The sequence below is a fragment of the Populus alba genome, chromosome 3, assembly GCF_005239225.2.
Source record: "Populus alba chromosome 3, ASM523922v2, whole genome shotgun sequence".
Taxonomy (NCBI): domain Eukaryota; kingdom Viridiplantae; phylum Streptophyta; class Magnoliopsida; order Malpighiales; family Salicaceae; genus Populus; species Populus alba.
In genome coordinates this window covers 20,826,532-20,843,415 of record NC_133286.1, presented here as the reverse complement: position 1 = coordinate 20,843,415, position 16,884 = coordinate 20,826,532, and the positions used below count along the sequence as shown (strand labels likewise).

Sequence of the window (16,884 nt, the reverse complement as noted above, 5' to 3'; positions counted from 1 at the left end):
ACCAAGTCCATGGCATACTTGTGTTGGGATAAAAAAATGCCATGGGAACCAGCATGAATCTCGAGACCAAGAAAATATGTTAGAGGACCTAGATCTGTCATGTGAAAGGATTTCTGCAGATGCTGTTTGAGTTGATCAATCAGAGCTAAATCAGTACCGGTTATGACTATATCATCAACATACACCAATAGAAACACAACTCCATTTGCAGTCTTACGTAGAAACAAAGAGGCATCATATTTACTTTTGAGGAAATCAAATTGAAGAAGGACAGAAGTAAATCTCTCATACCAAGCACGAGGAGCCTGTTTGAGACCATACAAGGAGCGGCGTAACTTACACACAACAGAGGTAGGAGTGGAAAATAAGCCAGCTGGTGGTCGCATATATATATCTTCAGTGAGATCACCATGAAGAAAGACATTCTTTACATCCAATTGGTGCAAACACCAATGTTTTGATGCTGCGATGGCCATAATGGTTCGAATAGTACCCATTTTAGCCACTGGAGCAAAGGTCTCCTCATAATGTTCTCCATATTTTTGATGGTTTCCAAGAGCCACCAATCGTGCTTTATATCGGTCCAAGCTGCCATCAGCCTTGATTTTAACAGAATAAACCCATCGACACCCAAGAGGAGTCACACCAGAAGGACAATCAACAATATCCCAAGTCTGATTAGCTTCTAGAGCATTTAACTCTTCCTGCATAGCCTGCTGCCAGCATGGTTCTGTAGTTGCCTGTGAATAACCAGTAGGGATAGAAATAGAGGATAAAGTGACAGAGAGAGCAGCAGTAGAATGATGTGCCACAGATGAGTTAAATCCATACTTAGCAGGTGGTACAGATATTCTAGAGGAGCGGCGTAAAGGAGCCAAAATAGGTACCTCAGAAGCCATAGAAGGCTGCAAAGGAGGAGCAGATGACAAGACAAAAGCTGAAGGGGGCAGCACAGGAAGTCGTCTTTTGTACACCAAATGTGGTTGGAACCTGTCAACGGGAACACTATGCAAAGGAGAAGAGTCATCAAAAGAGGGTAAAAAGGCAAGAGAAGTGGCTGAGGATGAAGACAAAGGAAAGAAACATTGATTTTCAAAGAAAATAACATTTCTGGAAACATGAACTCGATTAGTGTGTGGATCAAAACATAGATAACCCTTTTGAGTAATACTATATCCAAGAAAGGCACACCTAATTGACTGAGCAGAAAGTTTATTTCTATGAGGTGGAGGAAGATGCATGAAGCATACACACCCAAAGGTGTGAAGATTGGTGTATATAGGATGGCAAAGATGAAGCCGAAAATATGGAGACTCTAGACCTAAGACTTGTGAAGGAAGTCTATTGATTAGATAAGTGGCTGTAATGAGTGCTTCTACCCAAAACGTTGTAGGAACAAAAGATTCAATGAGCAAGGTACGAACCATATCCAAAAGATGGCGATTCTTGCGTTCTGCTACTCCATTTTGTTGAGGAGTATAGGAACATGATCGTTGAGAAACGATACCATTAGATTGCAAGAATGATTGGAAAGCATGAGACATATATTCCCCTCCCGAATCTGATCTAAGTGTCTTAACAGTGGCAGAAAATTGAGTGTTAACCAATGCCAGGAATAGTTTGAACATAGAGAAAACTTCTGATTTGTTCTGCAAGAAATAAACCCATGTATAGCGGCTGTAGTCATCAATAAAAGTGACGAAATATCTGTAATTTGCATGAGAAATGACAGGACTAATCCCCCAAACATCACTATGAATTATCTCAAAAGGGTTTGTGGCTCTACTGCCTGTAGAAGGAAATGGTAAAATTTTACTTTTACCAAGTTTACATGTAGCACAATCAAGGAACACAGTTGAAGCTGAATGTTCTTTATTACTTATTAACCCAGATTTCAACAAATGAGAGAGGATTCTAGGATTTGGATGACCTAGACGTTTATGCCAAACTTCATTGGACACTTTAGGTGCAGTACAAAAGAAAGCTAAAACAGAGGAAGGAAGCAAAGTGCGTGGAATAGGAAGTTGGAGAGAAAATAAACGTCCGTGCTTAAGCCCCTTCGCTATCAGCTGTCCTGACATCTGATCCTGTACAATACAGCCACGATTAGAGAAGTTTACATCACAGTTATTGTCCACAAGTTGACCAACAGAAGCTAAGTTTATAGCAAGCTTGGGTGAGACAAAAACATCCTTTAAAAAGGGAGGTACATCACCAACAACTATGATGGGAAGAGTACTACCATTGGCTGTTTGAATATGTGAGGATCCACAATATTTGCAGATATTACTTAACCCATGCAAAGAGTTTTTCATATGATTGGAAGCACCTGAGTCTAAGATCCAAGTAAGGGCTGAAGAACCAGTACCTTGAAGGCCAAGTGTGGAGAAAGCACTCACAATCATTTCTTGCACCATCTCTCGGGTGAGTAAATTTGCTGGAGGCTGAGTTTGTGAAAAAAGGGAACCAGCAGCAGTAACAACAGCGTGATAAGCTTTGTTGGGGCGTGGAGGAGGACGAATAGGACACTCCTTAATGATGTGGCCTAGCTGTTTGCAGTAGTTGCAAATTTTATGAGGACAATGGGGAGCAATATGTCCATACTTCTTACAACTATAGCATTGTGTCTTGCTCATATCGCGACTCTTCCCCTTGCTGTAAGCAGAAGCAGCATAAGCAATTGAGACACTGGTAGAGGCAACTCTTGCTTGCTCCATAATGGTTTGAGTATGGAGACGCTGCTCTTCACGCAATAGTTCTCCAAAGCAAGCATCCAAGGATGGAACAGGATCGCGATTGACTAGAGAGGCACGAACGGGTTCATATTCTGGTCGCAATTTCATCAGAAATTGGTCTCGTTGGCTGATTTTATGGACTTGCTGCACTGCCAGCACACCTTCTGCAGAAACCTTGGCTGTAACAAGATCAGAATAATCACTCCATAAAACCAGAAAAACAGAATAGTAATCTTGAATAGAAAGATCTCCTTGGGTATAGTTGGCAATAGCCAATTCAAGCTGAAAACGCCTAGCATTGTTGTCTTGGTTATAAACTTGAGTGAGATGATCCCACATAGCCTTTGCAGATCTATAAGGACGCAAAGAAAGGATCAGATGTGACTCCATAGAACTGAGAATCCAAGACATGATTTGTGCATCTTTGGCAGCCCATGCTGCCTTAGCAACCACAGATCCTTCAGCAACCAAGTCTTTGTCACTGCCATCTATATGGCCCCATAACTCCTTTCCCTTGAGAAAGATCTCTAACTGGAATGTCCAGGCAGCATAATTTTTGCCAGTAAATCTGACACAAACATTATCTGACTTCTCCATAAAGCTATGACTAAGAAAGAAAACAAAAAATCTTAAGAATTCTGTGAGAAAACACCAAGCTCTGATACCATAACAGAATGGTTTGAATTGCCTTCACCTTTCGACTAGGCTTTCATTATATAGGAAAAGTTGTGTTGTACATGGCCATTACAAAGAGGGAATCTAAGAATTTAAATAAGATAAATTTCCTCTTTCCTATTCAATCATTTATATTCTTATTCCAGCATACAGCTGTAGCAGCTGTGACTTTCCTATTTCCTATTCAATCATTTATATTCCTATTCAAGCATACAGCTGTAACAGCTGTATGCTTTCCTATTTCCTATTCAAGGATACAGCTGTAATAGCTGTATGCTGTGACTTAAGTCTTTCTATTGACAAGGAAAAAAATAATTTTTCTGGATTTCGACTGTCCACTTTGCATTTTTTGACCGGTGGTCGAGCATAGACTCCATGGCTTGCCCTTTGAAAATTTGAAAGAAAGATACAGACAGACTTTTTTTTCTATGACATGACTGTTCCTCTAGATTGGAAAATCTAAAATTTCCCCGTCAATACACGAAAAAAAGAGAGAGTTAAGAGTCTAAAAAAAGATCTTTAATAGTTATGCACATTGTTTTCAAACGTTACTTGGTCAGAGAAGAAGACAAACAACTCAAGCTCAAAACCATAAATTTTCTCCACTCGTGAACAAAAAAGTAGTTTTGATGTCGCGATCCAAAGTAATGTGTACGTTGAGCTACAGTAAAACACAAATGTGTTTTTATATATCACCTAATTGGAAGAGTTCTTTTATTACAAGGCAGTTCTTTTATTAATGTTTTCTTAATATTGTTCTCTCAAATCTAATTTGATGTATCATTAAAATAGTTTTAATCAATATTTATAATAATAAAATTAATATATTCATGTACATGAAGAAACCACATATAAATAACTAGTTTTTTTTAATAATAATAAAAGATGAACTTAAAAAAAAACTTATGTTATTAAATAATCGACTCAACTCACAAGCTATAAAATTAATTATTTTTTTAAAAATAATATAATTTTAATTTCTTTTCTTTTTTTTTAAAAAAAATTTATACTTTAACTTGTTCGAATTTAAATAGAATATGAGCAAGTAAACTTAGCTAGTAACAACTTGATCGGTCAAGCATATTTTCAATATATTAATATTTTAGAAATTTGATCCAATCAAACTTTAAATTCAAGTCTTTCAAAGAAAGAATTTTTCTGGATTTCGACTGTCCACTTTGCATTTTTTGACCGGTGGTCGAGCATGGACTCCATGGCTTGCCCTTAGAAAATTTGAAAGAAAGATACAGACAGGCTTTTTTTTCATTGACATGACTGTTCCTCAAGATTGGAAAATCTAAAATTTCCTGGTCAATACACGAAAAAAAAGAGACTTAAGAGTCTAAAAAAAAATCTTCAATAGTTATGCACATTGTTTTCAAACTTTACTTGGTCAGAGAAAAAGACAAAAAACTCAAGCTCAAAACCATAAATTTTCTCCACTCATGAACAAAAAAGTAGTTTTGATGTCGCAATCCAAAGTAATGTGTACGTTGAGCTACAGTAAAACACAAATGTGTTTTTATATATATATATATCACCTAATTGGAAGAGTTCTCAAGCACACCACTCCATACTTTAGCTTTTTAACAAGGTATATGCTACGGGGTTCAATGAGTTCAATTCCTGTTAACATTCTTCTCCTTTCCTTGCTCCTTGTAGCAAGTGCAAGTCTTTGCTTCAGCTATGGAAGCTTTACTCAAGGTTGCAGCCAGATTGAGAGAGATGCCCTTTTAAAGTTCAAGCATGATCTCAAAGACCCTTCAAACCGTCTTGCTTCTTGGGCTGGTTTTGGGGGGGATTGTTGCACTTGGCGTGGAGTCATTTGTGACAATGTAACTGGCCATGTCATTGAGCTCCGTCTAAGAAGTATTTCTTTCGAAGACTATCTTGCTTCTAGTGGTGCTTCCACTCAATATGAAGATTATCTGAAGTTAATCTTGAGTGGTAGCATCAATCCTTCATTGGTCAGCTTGAAGCATTTGAGGTACTTGGACCTACGAAACAATGACTTTGGAGGAGTTCAAATTCCCAAATTCATCGGCTTGATAGGGAGCTTGACACACCTTGACCTTTCAGGTGCTGGGTTTGCAGGTATGATTCCTCACGAACTAGGAAATCTCTCAGATCTTCACTACCTTAATCTCCATGATTATTATTCCCAGTACAACGTTGAGAATTTAAATTGGCTCTCTCAACTTTCTTCACTAGAATTTCTTGATTTAAGTCTTGTGCATCTTGGGAACGTTTATAATTGGTTAGAGGTGATAAACACACTCCCTTCTTTGGTAGAATTACATTTGTCATATTGCCAACTTCCTCCTGTTCCTCCAATTCTCTACGTTAACTTTTCATCCCTTTCTATTCTTGATTTGTCATCCAACTATATTGATGAATCTGCAATTTCCATGCTAAACTTTCCTAGATGGGTTTCTCATCTTAAAACTCTTCTTTCTCTTAACCTGGCAAATAATAATTTTCAAGGTCCAATCCCGAATGGTCTTCAAAACTTGACAATGCTTAAGGCACTTGATTTATCTATCAATCACTTCAGTTCTTCTATACCCGAATGGTTGTATAGTTTCGAACATCTTAAGCTCCTAAATCTTCGATCCAACAACTTGCAAGGTGTTCTATCAAGTTCCATCGGAAACATGACCTCCTTGATTAGCCTTGACTTGTCATTAAATCATGAGCTCAAATTCGAAGGAGGAATTCCGGGATCATTCAAAAAACTTTGCAATTTGAGGACACTGTCCTTGTCAAACGTTAAACTGAACCAAGATATGGCTGAGGTCCTTGAAGTTCTGTTAGGATGTGTTTCGGAAGAGGTTGAGTCATTAGACTTGGCTGGTTGTCTATTATTTGGTCAGTTGACCAACCATCTTGGGAAATTTAGGAATCTAGCTTACCTTGGTCTAAGGTCTAATTCAATTTCAGGTCCAATTCCAATGGCTTTAGGAGAATTAGTGTCCTTAACAAGTCTTGACCTCTCCGATAATAAGTTCAATGGAACTCTTCCAAAATCTCTTGGGGAGCTTACGAAGTTGGAAGAGATGGATATTTCTCACAATTCATTTCAGGGTGAAGTTTCTGAAGTTCACTTTGCAAACCTCAAAAATTTGAGAAACTTTTCTGCTGCTGGAAACCAGCTGAATTTGAGAGTAAGTCCTGATTGGATTCCTCCTCAACTTGTGTTCATTGATTTGAGATCTTGGAATGTTGGGCCTCAATTCCCCAAGTGGGTTCGCCCACTTGAGCATTTGTCATATTTGGATATCTCAAACTCGAGTATTTCGAGTACTATTCCTATTTGGTTCTGGAGCATGTCATTTCGGATGGAGTATTTAAATCTCTCCCACAATCAAATCCAAGGAGTGATTCCAAGTAAACTCAAGCTTGATTTTACTGCTTCCTACCCTTTAGTCGACTTGAGCTCGAATCATTTCAAGGGTCCATTACCAAGTATATTCTCTAATGTGGGTGCATTAGTTCTCTCCAACAATTCATTTTCAGGTTCCATGCTCAACTTCTTATGCCATAAGACAGATGAGTTGAAGAATATGCAAGTTCTTAACCTCGGAGAGAATCTTTTATCTGGAGAGATACCAGATTGTTGGTCGAGCTGGCAATATTTGGTGGCGATAAAATTGAGCAACAACAAACTCGGTGGCAACATGCCCGATTCCATTGGAGCTTTGAGCTTGCTTGAGTCATTGCACATTCGCAACAGCAGCCTATCAGGTAAACTACCAATTTCGTTGAAAAATTGTACGAAGTTGATCACACTTGATGTTGCTGAAAATGAATTAGTCGGAAGCATACCGGCATGGATTGGAAAGAGGTTCTCAAGCATGGTTGTCCTCAACATGCGAGCAAACAAGTTTCATGGCCGCATACCGAGAGAGCTATGCAATCTAGCTTCTTTACAAATCCTGGACCTTGCTCATAATCGCCTCTCATGGAGTATACCAACTTGTTTCAATAAACTCAGTGCCATGGCTACAAGAAACGATTCTCTTGGAAAGATTTATTTGGACAGTGCATCGTCTACCTTTGACAATGTGCTTCTTGTGATGAAAGGAAAAGTTGTCGAGTACAGTACTATTCTTAAATTCGTTAGGAGCATAGACCTTTCCAGCAATGCTTTATGTGGGGAGATTCCTGAGGAAGTTACACGTCTCAGTGAATTACAGTCTTTGAATCTATCCCAAAATTCTTTGACAGGTAGAATTCCTGAAGGCATAGGTGCCCTTCGATATTTGGAATCCATGGATTTTTCTGTAAACCAACTTTCTGGCGAAATTCCTCAAAGCATGTCAGATCTGACGTTTCTAAGCCATTTGAACTTATCCGATAATAGACTACGGGGAAGAATTCCTTCAGGAACTCAATTACAAAGCTTTGGTCCATCTAGTTTCAGTGGCAACGAGCTCTGTGGACCTCCACTCTCCAAGAATTGCAGCGTGGATAACAAGTTTCATGTTGAGCATGAAAGGGAAGAGGATGGCAATGGACTCGGGGGTAGGTGGTTCTATGTGAGCATGGTACTAGGTTTCATTGTGGGATTCTGGGGTGTAGTAGGTCCTTTAATGTTTAATAGACGGTGGAGATACGTATATTATCATTTCTTGGACAGATTGAGAGACCAAATTTGGTGGCGTTTCATGTAATAAATATCATATACGCATACATGTATGTATCAACAAGTGCTTGTAGTGTAAGTATGTGTGTGTTTTACAATTTCATGTATTATCTAGATGATAAATCTTTTGTAATTTTGTAAGTTTTTATTTTACATCATTTTAAGTCGGACGTGGTTTTCTTACCTCTATATTAATTAGAGGATCTTCCATGTAATAAATAAATAAATAAATGGTGTTTTTATTAGTATATGTTGATGGTTGATTTGATTATTGTGGCTAGCTTGGAAATTCAGTAAATTATGTAGTTGAATATCATCTCTTGAAAATAAGCAAATTATGGTAAAAGAGATTAATTTGAAGAAATTGACAGAATTAGATTTCTTGCTTATTGATTTCGTTATTCTGAGTACAAGATATAGAGATACAAGGAACTAATTTAGGAAGCTATTTACTGCCTATACAATATCTTCGGCTACAATCATGTTTGTCCCTTAAGAGAAGGGATTCCTAAGTCTATGCTGGCTAATTGCATAACTCACGCCAACACTCCCCCTCAAGTTGGTGAGTAGATGTCCCTAACACCTAACTTGTTGAGTGAGTTGTAAAAGTTTCTACTAGAAACCGCCTTGGTAAGAATATCAGCCAGCTGATCTTCAGATTTGACAAAAGGGAACTGAATAACCTTTTCTTCCAAGTTCTGCTTGATGAAATGTCGATCTACCTCCACGTGCTTGGTGCGATCATGTTGAGTTGGGTTGTGAGATATGTCGATGGCAGCTTTGTTGTCACAGAATAAATTCATTGCAGAGTCAGGACGGAAACCAACCTCTGTTAGCAAACTTTTAAGCCAAATAAGCTCACACAATCCTTTCGCCATGCCTCGGAATTCAGCTTCAGCACTGGACCGTGCCACTACCTTCTGCTTTTTACTCCTCCATGTAACTAAGTTTCCTCCCACAAATGTAAAGTAGCCTGAGGTAGATTTTCTGTCTAGGATATTCCCTGCCCAATCCGCGTCCGTGTACCCCTTAATTTTTAGATGGGCGTTCTTGAAGAACATTAGTCCTTTTTCTGGTGATGACTTTAGATAGTGAAGGATTCGAATTACAGCACTCATGTGGTCTTCACTCGGATTATGCATAAACTGGCTTACTACGCTAACTGCGTAGGCTATGTCTGGACGAGTGTGAGATAAATAAATAAGTTTCCCCACTAGTCTTTGATATCTCACTTTATTTGCTGGCACCTGGTCCAAATATTCTCCAAGTCTATGGTTCTGCACGATCGGTGTATCCACAGGTTTACACTCGAGTAATCATGCTTCTGTCAATAAGTCTAGTACATACTTCCGTTGAGAGAGAAATATGCCCTCTTTTGACCTTGCCACTTCTATTCCCAGAAAGTACTTAAGTCCTCCCAAGTTCTTCATTTCAAATTCAGTAGACAGTTGTTCTTGTAGCCTTGAGATTTCCTTGTCATCATCTCCTGTAATTATCATATCATCCACGTAGACTATTAATGCTGTCACCTTGCTTTGTCGATGCTTCAAGAAGAGAGTATGGTCTGAGTTGCTTTGATGATAGCCATACTTTCTCATAGCTGAACTAAACCGGCCAAACCATGCTCGCGGTGACTGTTTTAGTCCATACAATGCCCTCTCCAGTTTACAAACAATTTTGGACTCCGCAGATACTGTACATCCCGGCGGAATATCCATGTATACCTCCTCTTCGAGGTCGCCATGAAGGAAAGCATTTTTTACATCTAGTTGATGTAGTGGCCAGTCCAAATTTGCTGCAAGAGACAATAATACTCGAACAGTATTCAGTTTAGCTACTGGTGAGAAGGTTTCTGTGTAGTCTATGCCATGCGTCTGAGTAAAACCTTTCGCCACCAATCTCGCCTTGTATCGGTCGATTGATCCATTTGCTTTGTATTTTATAGAGAAAACCCATTTGCATCCCATCAATTTTTTTCCTTCCGGTAATGGAACCAACTTCCAAGTATTATTTTTCTTCAAGGCTTCTAGCTCTTCTTGCATTGCTTCTGCCCACTTTGGATCAAATAACGCCTCCTCAACATTGCTGGGAATATGGCAAGATGATAGTGTTTGAGTGAAGTTCTTGAGCAGCTGGGAGAGACCTTGAGTAGATACATAGTTTGCAATTGGATTTTTGGACTTTCTGTCTTCTTCCTATGGGGAGTATCTATTCGGTGGTTTTCCACGATTGTGTCTAAAAGGCAGCACATAACTAGTAGAAGAGTCTAGAGTATTAGCATGTAAAGTTGCAGTAGGGGTACTCACCTCAATGACATTCTCAGTAGGAGGAGGGACGTCGGGCACTGAGGAGTGAGGGGACTGTATGTCATTTCCAGGCTCTCCATTTCTCAATTCGACATGCTTAATTTCTGGTTGCAGTTCATCCTCTCCATTTTCAGTTCCATGCTCAATATTGCGACTCATTGGTTGTTCATCTTCTCTGTTTCCAGTTCCATGTTCAGTGCTGCAATTAACAGTTCTATGCTCGATGTCATGCTCTGGTTGCACCTCATGCAGTTCATCATCTTGGTTTCTGGTTTCATGTTCAGTGCTGCTATTTCCAGTTCTATGCTCAGTGTCATGCTCACAGTTATGTTCACGGGTCATCAACCAATTCGACTCTTCCATTTGAGTAATCTCCCCCTGAAGTGAAGAATTGGGAATAGGTGAAGGGAAAAAATTTTCAGACTCAAGGAACGTAACATCCATGGTGGTGTAGGTTCGGTTTGTTTTGGGGTGATAACACCGAAAGCCTTTTTTATGCAAACCATACCCCAAAAACAAGCACCTAACGACACATGGTTCCAGTTTTGTGCGTTGGTTCTTGTGGAGGTGGACAAAAACAACACACCCGAAGATTTTTGGAGGAAGCATCAATATTGAGGGAAGGGATATGTGAGTAGAGAGGGTTTGTAAAGGGGTTTTAAAGTGTAAGATTTTAGACGGCATACGGTTGATTAAGTATACTGCAGTAGCCACAGCATCCCCCCAATAGCAACTTAGAACCATTGCTCCAATGAGCAGAGCACGGGCTGTTTCTAATATATGCCGATTTTTCCTTTCGGCAATACCGTTATGCTGTGGTGTTTGGGAGCATGAGGTCTCATGGAGGAGGCCATGTTGCTGGAAATAGGCCTGAAATCTTTGGTTGATGAATTCCCCACCATTATTGGAATGAAAAAATTTGATCTTGGAAGAGAATTGAGTCTGAACCATTGCATGAAATGCTTGAAAAACAGAAAAAAACTTCATCTTTGGTTTTAAGCTGATAAAGCCATGTCATTCGAGTGCAGTCATCAACAAAAATTACAAACCAGCGATGCCTAGAGGAAGTAGTAACCGGGGATGGTCCCCACACATCTGAGTGTATCAACACAAATGGAGTATTAGTTTTATTCAAGCTGACTGGATAAGAAACCCGATGGCTTTTAGCCTTGATACATGTATCACATGTGAGGTTGGCATGCTGCAACCGTGAAAACAAAGATGGAAGTAGATGCTGGAGATAGCCAAAGGATGGGTGCCCCAAACGCCTATGCCAGAGCCAAATTTGTCGTTCATGACTACTGGTTTGATGGTGCATGTGATTTGCTTTGCCAAGGCTGAAGTCATCCAGGTAATACAGTCCCCCCTCTTAGTACCACGCCCAATAATCTCCTTGCTGAGAACATCCTGGAGGAGGCAAAAATTAGAGTATATCAATACAACACAATTAAGTTCTTTAGTAATTTGACTCACAGACATCAACTTATTAGAGAGTGAAGGAACAAGAAGTGTGTGGGATAACGAGAGAGAGGGAGACAAGGGCACGGTTCCAGCCCCTGTGACTGGGTACGTTTCCCCGTTGGCATTAGCAATGCAAGACCTCCTTGGCTGAGTTATGTTAGAGAAGTCATGTGGATCATATGTCATATGATCCGTTGCTCCGGAGTCAATAATCCACGCATCATCATGTTGAGTACTGGAGCTGGAAAAAACATAACCACAACTACCTTGATCTGGGATAGAGGTAGAAGATTCAGCCGATGGAATAAGGGATAGGTGAGGGTCAGTTGTGGCTATTGCTGCTCTACCCGGGGTGCTTGCAGATGCAGTAGCATTTTGTTTCTTTCGAGCCTGCAATTCACGCCACCAGTCTGGATAGCCATGCAATTTGAAACAAGTGTCCTGGGTATGTTTTGTACTCCCACAATGAGTGCATTTGCTCCCATCAGAATGGCTTTTGAATCATGAGGATGATCCAGGTTTCAGCGAGAGTAGTGGCTGATTAGATCTCACGTCTTTGATGGCCATAATAGCCCCGCTAGTCACTGCTTCTGCTCCTGACACCATCACAGATTGTCTAAGATCTTCCCTTCGAATGTGAGCATATGCCTGCTCAATTGAAGGGAAGGGTTTCATGCGAAGAACATCACTTCGAACATGATCCAGTCGATCATCTAACCCGTCTAGAAACATGTACACTCGCTCTTCCTGTAGGATGGAGTGGTATCTTTGTATGTCGGTAGTGCATTCCATTGGATTTGGTCGACGAAAGTCAATCTCTCGCCACAAACCCTGTAGGTTATTATAGTATTTCTCTATAGATCCGCCTGCTTGTTTCAATTGAGATACACGACGTCTAAGTTCGTATACCTGCGAGGTGTCCGTTCCATCAAAGTATGTAGTGGCAGCAGAGTCCCATACTTGCTTAGCTGTTGGATAGCGAATAAAATTCACAACCAAGGACTGTTCCATGGAGTTGATCAACCAACCTTTCACCATGGCATTCTCAGTGCGCCACTTACGAAAGAAGAGGTCTGTTTCTGGTGGTTGAGGGTAGTCTCCATTGATGTATCCCAGTTTGTTTTTTCTAGAGATGTACATCTCCATAACCTGAGACCATAACCCATAGTTTGATCCATCCAACCTGATATTGCTTGGAACCATCGGGGAATCATTGGGAGAGGTTTGAACCCTTGTCAAGACCTCTGTCATTTTTTATGTCAGATTATTAAGAATAGTTTTAGTGGAGTCAGCCATGGAGGCTAAACAAAAAAAGAAAAGAAGGAAAAGAAGAAAAAAAAGCTTGATCAAAAAACAAGAAACCCAAGATCCTGCTCTGATACCATGACAGAATTAGCTTTCTTGCTTATTGATTTCGTTATTCTGAGTACAAGATATAGAGATACAAGGAACTAATTTAGGAAGCTATTTACTGCCTATACAATATCTTCGGCTACAATCATGTTTGTCCCTTAAGAGAAAAGGGATTCCTAAGTCTATGCTGGCTAATTGCATAACTCACGCCAACAGAAATAGGGTTGGATTAATTGTTTAGAGTGTGCAGGTACTTTGTGTTCATCCCTATTTTTTCACGGACAGAATTCTATCTGTTCTTGGAAAGGACCAGGCTGGTCTCCTATTTCTTTTCTACCTTGAGCCAAGGCGGTTTTTTTTTGTTTTTGTTTTTAAATGAGTGGAGGACGACGGCTTTTGATTCAAAACCATGGAAATAAAACTCCGCTTTACGCCGGAATCGACAAAGATTCAGTCATTTCCTTTATTATTGAATCACCCCCTTAGCTTTGCCATATACTGCCTTCCTTCTAGGTACGTAACATTCTTTTCCAATGTTTTCACTTCAAAGAGTTCTCGATGTCGATGACAAATCGGTACTTGACATCTCCCTTCAACATCCTCTCAAAGGCTTCATAAGCGTATTCAATTGGTATCACTTCGATCTCCGGATATATTTTGTTGGCAGCACAGAACTCCAACATTTCTTGTGTCAATTTCGTCCCACCAGTGAAACTTCCAGTAATCGATCTCATACCTGGCACAATTCAATGCACGCATCAATCAGTAATATGTATAGTTTTCAGAGTCTCTAAAAATGAAAAACGATGTTCTGATGTTATAATATACCTGTAAAAAGGCTCAGAGGATCGAGTTTAACTTCTTTTGGATAGCACACCATGACGAACAGGCCATTAGTCTTCAGGAGGGACATGTATGGATCGAATGGATGATCTCCTGATGCTGAGTCAATTACGAAGTCCAAAGTTCTAGACAAGATCTGCAGGCCAGAAAAAAATTATTGGTCACTAATAATGAAACATGGGATTGGAAGTTTGGAACCTTAATATTAAGTGATCTGAAAGATTTTTAACAGGGTGTTCTACCTTCATTTCTTCCTCATCAGTCGAGACAACAAATTTGTCTGCTCCAAGGACATTCAAGGCTTCCTCTTTCTTGGATATACTTGTACTGAAAACTGTTACATTCAGTCCAAAAGCTTTGCCAAACTTCACCGCCATGTGACCAAGGCCTCCTAGCCCGATCACCCCTAGAGATTTACCAGGTTGGTTCATCTTGTAGTGGATCATGGGCGTGTAAACAGTAATTCCTGAACAAAGCAAAGGTGCTGCTAGAGCTAATGGGTAGTTTTCAGGTATCTTGTAGCAGTACCTGTACAAGAAAGTATCAGTCAGCAGGGAGGGATCATAAGGTTGACAGAGAAAGAAAAAAAAAAGGTGCTAGTATTTTTGACAAGCTCATAACCTTTCATGAACAACAATGAAACTAGAGTATCCTCCCTTTGTGATTGTACCATCTACATCCACAGCATTAATTGTGGGAACCATTCCATTTGGGCACTGCACTTCTAGTCCTTCATTACATTCATCACAATTTCTGCATGAATTAATATACGTTCCCACTCCAACAGGGTCACCAGTTTTGAAGCGCTGGACATTGGAGCCTACTTCTTGCACGATTCCAGCAATCTCATGTCTGTAAGATGCATAAACCCATGAAGAAATGAAAGATATTGAAAAAAACACATTGGTCATTAAACCTCTAATATCTTGTCAAAGAACGACATCAACGTAAAATCTTAAACTGGTGAGTGAGATTTAAAATTTAAAGTGAGATGCATACCCTGGGACTACAGGATATTTTGAGTCTTCATGTTTGTTCCTGGTATAAACTATGTCACCATAACATATTCCACAGTACGTAATCTTCACTAATGTCATCAGCACCGATTGCCCTGGATAGATTTCCTCAAAATTAATTCTTTGCATCGGCCTTTCAGAGTACAAGTTCAAGAAAGGAGTTAGTTCCAGTTATCATGGGTGGATATTCGTTACCTTCGCTTAAAATGGTAAGGTGACAGAACTCCAGAGGCATCTCTTGCTGCCCACCCAAGGCAGTCCTTTCCCTCTTGAAAGGAACTCATTTAAACAATTATGATCTGCTCCACAATAAAATTAATCAAGAAGATTAAGGAGACTGGTACTAATTACCGAAAGTCATAGATATGTAGTACTATTAGCTAGCCCTTGAATCAATTTGCAATATGCAATATTAGCATGTTAACAGAAAGGTTAAGGGGCTAATCTCGTCCCCGGAACACGAAGGAAAAACATTTGACACTAGATCAACAGAACTAAAGAGGGTGTAAGTAAGCATATGGTTTTGGTTGCATGAATAAGTTGCAAAGCACAGTTCACATGATCAATCAATACATCATGATACAAGAAAATTCAAGGGCAAGAGAATCCTGAACAAATTAAGAAAAGCACAAGCTATACTCTGCAAAATGAAAAGAAAAGCAAAGGGTGGGAAAGACAGGAAATAAAGCTTGCCTGAGAATGGCTTGGGATATCAGTGGTTAAGGTAGCTGAAGATGTGGGTGGTGTGCATGTGTGCAAGAGCAACGTGATTTCTTTAGTTTATATAGCCATCCAATACTCTATTCAGAGGAAGGAGCGAGTCAAAGTATAGAATCCAAAACTCCTCTGTTAAAAAATAGCGGCCAATTCCTTGACTGATGTTTACAGAAAGGAAAAGGAGAGCAAACTCTTACATACAGGGTGACCTATGTAACTCAGAAAGGACACTTTGTCTGGTCTGAAGGGGGCTTGCATAGGTGGTGACATATAATGGGTGATAAACGGTACAAAAGTGACGACTGCGGCGACGGTAGAATTGCATGAGACTGGACTTGGCCCCTCTCTAAAGGCGGCGTTGTCTTGGCTTAGAAGCTAAATACCATGGTCTAGCAGCATGCCAGCTTTTTTAGTTCTTTACCCATTTTTTTGCTGTTCAGCTGGCCAGGACACTGTCGTGGGTCATTTCTAATGTGGCCATTTTTCATAAAGCTAGGAGTTCAGCATGATGTACCTTTCCTTTTTCTTTTTTTACAAGATATAATTTTTTGCCAATTTAAGCATTAATTGATACTAAATGTTATTTTTAAGCGCTTTCAAATACATATTTAGAGAAATTTAATATTTTTTTCTAGGTCTTGATCTCAAGATTTAAACCTAGAAAATTTAAAATTCTTTGGTGCACTAATAGATACAAAATATTATTTTATTTTCTGGTGATTTTAAAGAAATATCCTTTATATATATTTACAAAAAATCAATAAATTTTTTTTAGATATTGATCTCAAGATTTAACCCTAGAAAATTAAAAAAGAAGATAGAGTATAGATCCATAAATTTCATACCAATTTCTTTACGTTATACTATACCTTATTAATTAATAAAAATTAAAAGATTTGATGTTGAACAACCTCACATTTTTTTATTTATTTAGGTTTTATTTATTTATTTATGTTTTCTTTCCTTTAATTTTACCCTTCTACATTTAGTTTATTAGGGATAGTATTTCATAATTTATTATGATTTTCTTTTTATATAGTTCTCTCAGTCTTATTATCCATGTCCCAAATTTGATGAATTAACTCGATTGACTTGATTTTTTTTTTTAATATGCATTTATTTCAATTTTATCA

At 39.1% G+C, this 16,884-nt stretch overlaps 1 protein-coding gene and 1 pseudogene across 1 annotated transcript; one reads left to right on the top strand and one right to left on the bottom strand.

Moving 5' to 3' along the window:
- Positions 1–4,975: 4,975 nt before the first annotated feature.
- LOC118054244 (receptor-like protein EIX1) lies at positions 4,976–8,292 on the top strand. The gene has a single exon (XM_035065737.2). The coding sequence runs from the start codon at positions 5,009–5,011 to the stop codon at positions 8,081–8,083; it is 3,075 nt and encodes a 1,024-aa protein (XP_034921628.1). The 5' UTR covers positions 4,976–5,008; the 3' UTR covers positions 8,084–8,292.
- A 5,415-nt stretch (positions 8,293–13,707) lies between these two features.
- LOC118054243 (probable cinnamyl alcohol dehydrogenase 1) lies at positions 13,708–15,414 on the bottom strand (annotated as a pseudogene).
- Between the last annotated feature and the right edge of the window lie 1,470 nt (positions 15,415–16,884).